Source organism: Dendronephthya gigantea, unplaced genomic scaffold, assembly GCF_004324835.1.
Source record: "Dendronephthya gigantea isolate DGI-Jeju-01 unplaced genomic scaffold, DenGig_1.0 000027F, whole genome shotgun sequence".
Classification (NCBI taxonomy): domain Eukaryota; kingdom Metazoa; phylum Cnidaria; class Anthozoa; order Malacalcyonacea; family Nephtheidae; genus Dendronephthya; species Dendronephthya gigantea.
In genome coordinates this window covers 832,503-842,281 of record NW_021163037.1, presented here as the reverse complement: position 1 = coordinate 842,281, position 9,779 = coordinate 832,503, and the positions used below count along the sequence as shown (strand labels likewise).

The following is a 9,779-nucleotide window of genomic DNA, read 5'->3' as shown; positions in this document are numbered from 1 at the left end:
GATCTAATCAATTTATTTTCTGGTGTTAGCTTACAAAGATGTGGTAACTTACTTATTACATTAGTTTTCCCAGGTACATAACAATTGTTAATATGAATACGTATTATAATAAAGATATTACCTACTGGAAACCTTTGCAGGCTTTTTAATCATTGAATGCTGTTAATCGCAGCCTTTGTTCGGCACTACGATTGACTTCTACATACAATCTAATCTTATCAGTTTTATTGTCGTTATATTGAATAAATTGAATTGAATAAATTATATATTTGTGTGATTGATGTTAACATATCAAAGTTTCCCTTATAATCATGCCAGATATTAGCTATTAATCAACTATTTGCAACTGGTGGCTTCATTTTGGCAGTTAAATTATGCATCTTCGACAGCAATTTCCTTCTGGTAAGAACTTCTAGTTTAAAGAGATATTTAACAAAAACAAACGCCATCCATTTAATGAAATTGGAGGAAATTTGTAGTCATGTCGTATAACGCTATCACCAACGATTATTATAACAAACTTCTTCTGCTAGATTTAAGGTTGTTCTCCACTTACGCGTTTTTCATATACGCACGTACACGACTACACGTACGTTAAAGTCTAAATCCTTATAAATGCCACCTTTTAAAACACTAAGTGAATAAATCGAAGGAACTTAGTTTTCTGCATATCGGTTTAGTATGCATTAGTTGACCCAGATGTTAAATAATAAAAAATTGAAAGCATTCTAAAAGCAAAAGTCTACGTGCGTATGAAAAACGCGTAAGTGGAAAGCAGCCTTTATGGTCCGACTCACATGAACACATACCATAGAAATAATAGATACAGAATGACGTCTATGGCGCCAAATAACCTCTGAAGTCTATTATTTGTATGACAAAAAGTCAAAAACGCGTTGTCAATTACTGATGACGCAATATCCCGTTTTGCTTATATTGGGTTGGGAAAAATGCAATATTTTGACCATGCATGCCACTCCCAGTTGTAGTGTTTGTATGTGGGCGTTACGCAGATATTATATATAACTACAAGCAGCATTTCTGTTTTTTAATTGCAGTCGAAGCGTTGCAGAACCATCAACCGATTATAGCTGAAGACTTGCGGGACATCGTGCAAGAAGAAAGCAAGAAGAATGAACTTGCGAGGATCGTGGTCGTTGATCTTCGCAGTATTTTGCCACCATGCAATTGCTGATATATACCTCCATAACCCAAGAGGCTCTAACAATCGACTCGATGGCGAACGAGCTAATCGCAGAAACAACAACAGAGTGTTTAACTCGCAGGTTAGGCATTGATCTAAGTTAATATTTGACGGAAGGTTCTTGAGAGAATTGCCGTCTCAGTTAAAATATTTACTTTACAGAATATTTTTACTTCAACAAGTTACCTTTCCTCGGGGTCATCCAAATGTCTTTGTCCTCTCCTTATTTACGACTTGCCAAGCTGCGAGCTTTATCTTTAGACAACCGCTTTGCATGCACAACGGACATAGCGAGAGATACAGCAGTTCCGCTCAATAAGAATTTTCTCCACTAGATTGGAAACTGTTAAGTTAACTGGTTGTACTCTATATATAAGCTGCGCTCGTATTACCGCCTTTTTTATAATATATGACTTCAATCGTCAGAACTTTAGCAAGAATAAGCCTCAGCTACATCTACTGTTTACTGAAATGTTTCACCGAGTGCGATTTGTAAACATTTTATATTGCAGGAGCTCTAAGGACTTTTTACATATGATCCGAAAGTAACCGAAGCAAAAAATGATTTTGATGTCTTCATGAAATAGACAAGGCTGACAAATACTGTACATAGGTATTATATGCAAAACAAATTCACGAGGCTGTGATATTTGGTCAACAAGCGCTAGCGGCCATTCGATTTTACCACAGAGCAATATCTGTAGTTTTGGTATACGCCCCCCTTCCTATTATTTTTTCGAATCCCAGGAAAATGACTTTTTTTAATATCTCGATGTCATTTCACGCCAACTTTATGATTAATCGCAGATGAGCTGACTTAGTAAAACGAGTAAATAAACGATCCATGGTAAATCAAATTTCTAACAATGTCACTGATGCCTAATAAGGATGAGTAATATGTACCGTTAAATCTCAATTCCGCCGGAAGGATGCAATATATAAGCAAATTTGGTGTTAAATTTTCATTTGTTTGGAACATATCGGTCTAGTATTAGCAGCATATTTGCGCATATTTTAAGATACGTTTCTGCTTGAAATATCTAGCGAGTATTGTCTATTGTGTGTTGATCCTGATCAGTTACAACCCTTAAATCAAGCCCAGACGTATACCTACCTACCTATTAATCATATTCGAGACAACAAAGGATGCTTGAATAACGTTAATTAATTAAAGCGGTAAGCTCACTCTTGCAAGTAATGAATTGTTAATTCTAGATATCTGTCTATATTGCCCTTCTTTCGAGTAAAATATCCGCTTGGCGCAAATAGAATTTTCTGCTGAATCACTTTTCGCCCAATAGCCTCATGCAAATATTTACTTGTGTTTCTGCGCAATTGAATCGAAGTACTTGAAAAAAAAAGCTATCTAGAGACTAGAGTAAATGATAATGATAATGGCAGTAATTTATGGCAAATTTGCAGACTGCGGCATTCACCACAACAGTTAACACGTTTAACAAGTTAGAGTCGTTAATGTGATATCAATTTTCAATTGATGATTATAACTGAATATCAGCACATCTTTTTTATATTAGCACATCATTTCATTTGAATATCAACACATCAGCGATTTTATTTCCTCTCGAGATTTCGTACCAGTCTCGTTCCCAGGCTCTTTGAACTTTGAAGTACTTTGCGGAGAAAGCACTGAGCGCGCGGGGGTGCTTGGGGAAGTTGCAGCTTTGATCTGCAAGGCTCAAGAGTATATAGCTATCCGGCTTAAACGTGTGTTCCCAAATGTGCCTTTATCATACGCACAATAATATAATACATTTAGATTATCTTATGGACACACAGAATTCTTTTGCTCGCATTCAAGACTTAACTAAGCCAGACCACATTCAGTCCTTCCCGTGTCTAAACATGCATGTATTGCATGTATTCTGATGATAGCAAAATATGACTTTGCATCAAGTGTGATATGACTAACTACCCACCCCACAAACTTTCTTGACGAAGCCTGTAAGTCGAAAAGTCTTCTATCTATATGCTAGGCAATTGTTATGCCACATTTGATGCGAAATTGCTAGAAGACGCTGATATACCCCGCTCCCTGGTATATTGGGCAAAATATACACGTATATATAATGAATTAGGCAGTTATGCTAATTTACTATTTTTATTTACACATGTTTTCCTGTAGAATAATGCGAAAGGAGGATATAATGTAGCAGAAAAATCATCAAACAAGAGTAAAAACTGGTTCCAAATGGTAAGTAGATAATCTTGCTGTTTCTTTCAATCGGATGATGTAAGGGCTTCCTGGTTGTCCGTACTTCTCTACACATAACCATTAAAATGCGGGGCTTTCATTGTAGCAACAGTTATGAAATCTGTTTCTTAAAAATTAAAGATGTGTCACTTTTTAGCAAAGCTACCATTTTAGCAACTAATTGATGTGCGTGATAATATGTCTTTTTCCCGCCAGAAAATGCAGCGAAAAGAAATTCTATATAATCGTTACAAATCTGAACAATTTTTATATTATAGAATTACTACATGAGTGGACCAGGCGAGGGAAAGACAATCTTACCAATTGAGTGGACAAACCAACATGGCTGTGGGCATAGAGATCTTAACTGCAACATTGTTCTGCAATACAGATGTCAACCAACGTCTATCACAGATAAGCTTCAAATGATGAGAAATGGTAAATAGGCCACATATACGTTTGGTTGATAATTTATAATCTTATAGAACTCATAAGTGGTATGAAACCACACTTTTCAAGCTTTGCGTACTCTGAAAGAGGAAGAGGTCTGAAGTCTTGATCCTATTGAAAAAAAAAACTCCTGATCACACTCGATTTCTGTTTCATTTTCGTATCCGAAAAAGCTAGTGAACCCTATTAATGGAACTTTTAATGGTTTAAGTAATCTTGTACCGTAAAATTCTATTTTCCACAGCATATAAATAGTGTGGCCTCCTTTAAATTTTAAAACTTCTACTTTTTTAACTTTAAAAACTTTTATTCTATATGTATTCATCTACACTGCAACGCGTTTCACGGTTTCAGGTTCCTGTTATAGGCCTGCAGACACAAATAGACTGTTTAGCAATAAACAGAGATCATTGCTTGGTTTCATATAACTTCCTATTCAACTTTATTAAACATTTTCCAAGTTTTTTTGCTGCACGGTTTAAAGACTCCGACCTTCATCTATTTATCTTCAGGCAAAGTAACCAACACACCCAGGTTTTTAAAAGGAATGAATAGAATGTGCCGAAATATGGATCGTTTTCTAAGAAAATTCATCAGCTTAGACCGAGCCCTCAATGAGCCCTGGCAATCGTATAGTTGTTGCACAGTACGTGAAAGAAACAAGGGTAGGTAACTGTGATCAAGTGAAATCACCCCAAACTCCATTATGGATAATCCGTATGTCGTTAAGGCATTCATTATCATTTAATAGAGGCAGCTGCTAATACTGTAAAGGCTGTAAAAACGTTAGTATCAACTTAGAACACCTACAGTCCTTAAGACTGTGCAATAACATTGGGAACCTGCCTTCACAAACATCCTATGCTCAAATAATCATCTTAATCACGACTTTTCTTTAATTAATTAAATAAAGGTTTGTTTACTGCGAACGAAACATTGAAAGGCGACAAAGCGAAATATACCAGGCAAAACCCTAATGGTAACAGGTATGGTTATGAATGTCCTGAAGAACGTGATTACTATCCATACTGGCATCCAACGGTTTGGACAGATATTGCTGTGCTTGCCAATAAAGAAGAAGACTGTCCTTATTACAAGAACGAAAGTTTTAATACGAAGCCAAAAGGTAAACGTTACGTCTTTTTGAAACTTCGTAAGGGCTTCTAACTAACGATATCTCACAAAAGATTAGATCGTCCGTCTTGTTCAGGGCCGTTGCTAGGGGGGGGGTGTGATACTAGTTGTCGGTAAATTCGATACTCGCACCCCCCCCCCTACTTAAGCCGCCTAGCGACGGCCCGGTCTTGTTAATCAAGTTATCGTTTTGCATGTGTGTATCAAAGCAAGGGTGCAAATTATCTACTGGAAAAAAGTATCGTTTGGTATATTCATTACCATAACCAATGTGAAATACGATAACTCCCATGTTTACCAATCGGGAGCGTAGTGAATATATACTCTACGCGACAATAATTATGACCCACGTATCTAGAGAAGTGGCCTTTTAAATGAGCTAAAAACATAACGAACGAGCAACGCATCACTAAACTCGTGTCTAATAAATATTTTCTGCACCAGGCTTGTGCATGCAACAATGCACAAAAACAAGGCGAAGACCAGAAACAAGATGGCGTCATTGTTCACAGTGGAATAATGAAGATGACTGTATCAAAAAAGAAGGAATATGGGTAAACTTCCATAACTTTAAAGAAATTACCGACAAAACGAGAGATGAATGCACGGGTAGTGATCTTATTTGGGCAATACCGTATCGCCCTGAGCACATGGATCAACTGGAGGGGGAAGATTCAGAGCAGTGGAAGAAGTGTTTGGTAAAGTTACAAAAACCAGTCTGTAAAGTAGCACCGAAATCACGTCCCAATCATCTTGGTAACGGAGAAGATGTTGTTCCGTTGACATACAACTGGGAACTCCCACATTTCCCTTCAGGACAGGAGCAACGTTGTGTTCTTCGTATTAGGTACGTTGTAGTACGCGTGTTTCGCCTGTTTGTTTTTGGCTTTAACACACTTTTTGTTTAAAGACTAAGTGGTAAATTTATCTAATAATATCGCTTTGTCTTTTGCCCTATAAATGATATATTACGTTCAAGGCATCGAAGTGAACCTGATTTGCTAGGTTTTCCCTAGCTTTAAAAAATATGCAATCGTGCGATATACTAGACATTTCTCTGGTGATAATACATAAAAGTTGCATGCATTTTTATCTCTAAGATCCCTTTCCGGCCCTTTCAGACGGAAACGATTTTGTACCATTACATCATTACGGAATATGAACAAACGTTAAAATTGCTTCTCCACGTAGATACAATATCTCGACGAATGACTACGATCCAAAGAATACATTTGCTTCATCAAATAACAAGTATGTACCAAAATTTATAACTATGTAGCATGCGACGGAATGCATGTTTAAATTGTATCCTATTCTGGGAAGGGAAAATATATGATTTGTCTGGCTGAGAAAAATTAGGGTGAGGGTTAATCTGAAATGTTGTTCCAATTTGTATTTTGTTCAAGTGAGGAGGTTATTTCCAACGACCCAGACGTTAATGTTGGAAAAGGCACGAACAACAAAGTCCCTCTTCAACTTGCAATCAACACAGCCCAATTTGGTCGCACCTTTCAAGATCGCTCTCATATTTTTAAAATCATACCGAGAAAGGATGATTTCAAGGATTGCGTCATCCATAACCTTAACGTGAAAGGAAAGCGTGGTAATATAGTGCAAGCCTATCCTGCTGTTGAATACGACTTCACTCCAAAGGACCTAAAAATGAACTCTTCGCATTGCATTCATATACAGTTTGCTGGTAAGTTTTGCAAACCCAGGTATACGTCGTTTCCATTTGACGATTGTAGCTAGGAGATAGGATGATATTTCAACGCTAAACATCTTTCCTGTTTTCAGAAATATATTTCTCCCTTAAAATCCCCCCACCCAGAAGCCTGATAAACCATTGTGTCGTATTTTTTTATGTATAAGATCTAAATTTCCCTTGGCAGGTTCAAATAAAAATCCAAAAGGTAACGATGGTGAAGGACGTAAACGTAAGTTTAAGCGATTCAACTAACATTATTTTTATGATACCAAGTGATACTAATGCTAATGATACAGTCACCATGAAGAAATATGTTATAGTTTTGTTCCTTTAAATAAACGAAATAAATACCATATATGCACCCAGCACGTATTGTTAGTAATATCAAATATTACATTGATCAGTAAAAAATTCCCTTGTCAGTAAAATTAATTTGTATGAAATTAATTTCATGAGAAAATTATACGAAGTAATAAACTATTGTAAAATGCTTTCATAATATCCTTCAACAGAAACGGACAGAAACAATTTGGTGGCAATGAAGAGCACAGACTTAAGCTATCCATTGGAAGACACGACAGGTATGCTCATGCATGTAGTCTTCTCTTTTGTATATCAGTATATTCCCCCCTTGGTGAGGGTTTCGTTAAATGGGGTTACTGACTGTTGCTGTTATAGGGAGTCCCTATGAGCATCGTCTGCATGTACCCTTTTAATCCTATATAATCCCCGATCTGTGCTATTTTTATTTCAACTCCAAAGCCCAAGATTCTACGCCAAAACAGCATTTGGTCATTTAGTTTAGTTGATTAGAGTTTGTTAATTATCATTTAGTTTAATTAGTAATAGGTATTTAGCACCATTTCGTTTAGTTTAGTTTATTTATAATTTAGTTTATTCAAACAGGATTTGATGATCGAAATCTGTTAAACATATAGGATTAAAAAAAATTTACTTGACCAAAATGCACTGAGATTCAAAAGGTGTCTTTGTAGTTGAATTAGTGCATGCATTGCATGGGAGCGTAATATATTATTGGACGCATTCCACACTGCGAAAATAGTAAGGTAAATTTGCACATATACAGTTCAGTGAAGTTGAAACTATTATCGATATTTAAATTTACGCTCAGGTACATTGTTTGACGAAGCGACGGTAATTGACGCACCTGACCTTGTCGATCTCGCAGAAACAAGGACTGGCGCAGACATAGCAACTTCCATGGCAACAGCCGGCTATTTCAAACGAGCTCAAGATGTCCCCAGTCCATTTCAAGTCCCAGGATGCAACGCCCAACAAGCTGAACAGCTCGACTGTTATCCCCCTTCATGGACCGGATTGCTCTTGAGACTAAAGCCTGGTAAATATCAGTACATGTGCTCTCGCAACAACAACTTCAGCAACAGAAATCAGAAGGCAAAGATTGTAGTTACTGAGGGATAAATGCGAAAAGAAACCTTCCTGATATTATCTTCCGAATATTTGTTTAGTATAAAATTAATAAGTAGATCTTGCATTTCAAGTAGCAAATTTCTATTAGTCACACGACGTTAGAAAATTAAGGTTATACGTATACATTAATTCTTATGCATTACATTTCAAAATTACACCGTATCTAATTCTTCTCGCAATCTATCTTTAACTTTGATTAACTGGAATGTCTAGCAGTACGGGCCAAAAATGATTCTGGGAGACGGGCGAATTAAGGTTCGCCAGTTGTTTGTCGAAAGATGCGAGCTGGTCAGGAAATTGCCGCATTTTGTGCTGATTTTTTATAGGTCGTAAGTCCTGTTTGTATATGTTTGTTTTCTTGTTTTTATAAGTCCTGTGTTGCTACGCAATGTACTGTATTCCGATCAGTGCGCATTGAGTTTGTACCCTAACTACCTCCCGCCTGCCGTGCGCACCTGAAATCTGGTAAAACCGGTTTAAAATTCATAGTTAGAGTTGGACAAAAATTGGTCAGACCGGTTAGCACACTTACAGTAATGCAACCTCGTACCCAGGGTTTAATTACCTACGCTCCGCGGCCCACGCTGCGGCAATAATTTACAATCCTACTGATCTTGTTCGCTCGGCATCGTGTCCATGCATAAGTTCACTTGATCTAATCGGTAAATAGCTATAACCAAATTAAATGTTACAGCTAATTGCACATTATATAATTAAAGGTAAGTTCACTAATCGATGTGTTTACTGTTTCGCGGAGTATATATCCCTAATTCACCGTTTTATCTGTTTTATAGGTGAACAATTATTGTTTACTGACTGCTGACTGCTGACTCAGCCTGACTGTGACACAGCGTTTCCAGCGTATTCCTATACCGTAAGTGTTTAGCAGCTCTAACATTTGATTGATTTGTTTCATATAAGTTTGTTTGTAAACGTGATTGCCAACCAATTTAATTCCCATATACTCGTCTAAAACTATTGCGTTGAATTGTTGAATGAGGTTGAATTGTAATCTCTTTTGTTCTTATTCTCGAGACTAAGAGCCTGTTTTACATGGAGCGAGTTATCCCGGCTAGGCGAGGTTATTCGAGGGAAATTACTGAATTAGCATTTCAAATCTATTGAATTTATTGTGTTTGACCGATCTGGTTGATCGGTCACCTTATTTAACCGTTAAAGACTGGGTCTATATATCGATATTAACTTTTGCATTTAAACAAAGTGGAAAGCATAACGAATTTTGTTGAGATGTGCAGACATGTCATTAACCAAAGTTATTGAGTAACACTTGTACAGATATTCAAATAGTATGTCAAATATTATCCGTATTCACCACGCAATTATACTCTTTGTACCTCTTTGTATACCTCTCACTAATTTTTGTTCTGTTTATCGTCGCGCTTCTTTTTGATTCGTGAGTTCGAGAGTTGTCCAAACGTTAACCTGGAGAAAACGCATCAAACTACATTATATGGTCCTATCACTATATACATGCAGTATTATGTACCGCGTCTAAACTCCAGTAAATTCGTTCGGCATGTTATTCATTCATGGCGATGTTATGCGTAAAGCCCCGTATCAGACGGGCAAGTTTTCCTTGACAAGTTTTCTTGACCAGT

At 36.9% G+C, this 9,779-nt stretch overlaps 1 protein-coding gene across 1 annotated transcript; it reads left to right on the top strand.

Moving 5' to 3' along the window:
* The first annotated feature begins 1,032 nt into the window (after positions 1-1,032).
* On the top strand, positions 1,033-8,352 carry LOC114523480 (protein DD3-3-like). The gene is made up of 11 exons (XM_028544417.1): positions 1,033-1,286; positions 3,348-3,416; positions 3,695-3,854; positions 4,379-4,531; positions 4,780-4,992; positions 5,445-5,847; positions 6,192-6,251; positions 6,407-6,699; positions 6,893-6,937; positions 7,221-7,289; positions 7,841-8,352. Exons 1-11 carry the CDS (start codon positions 1,134-1,136, stop codon positions 8,149-8,151), a joined length of 1,929 nt encoding a protein of 642 aa, XP_028400218.1. The 5' UTR covers positions 1,033-1,133; the 3' UTR covers positions 8,152-8,352.
* The last annotated feature ends 1,427 nt before the right edge of the window (positions 8,353-9,779 follow it).

Coding starts and splice junctions, on each gene's coding strand:
- LOC114523480 (XM_028544417.1), top strand. CDS start 1,134: ATGAACTTGCGAGGATCGTGGTCGTTGATCTTCGCAGTATTTTGCCAC. Junction 1,287..3,347: donor ACAGAGTGTTTAACTCGCAG/GTTAGGCATTGA, acceptor GTTTTCCTGTAG/AATAATGCGAAAGGAGGATA. Junction 6,252..6,406: donor TTTGCTTCATCAAATAACAA/GTATGTACCAAA, acceptor ATTTTGTTCAAG/TGAGGAGGTTATTTCCAACG.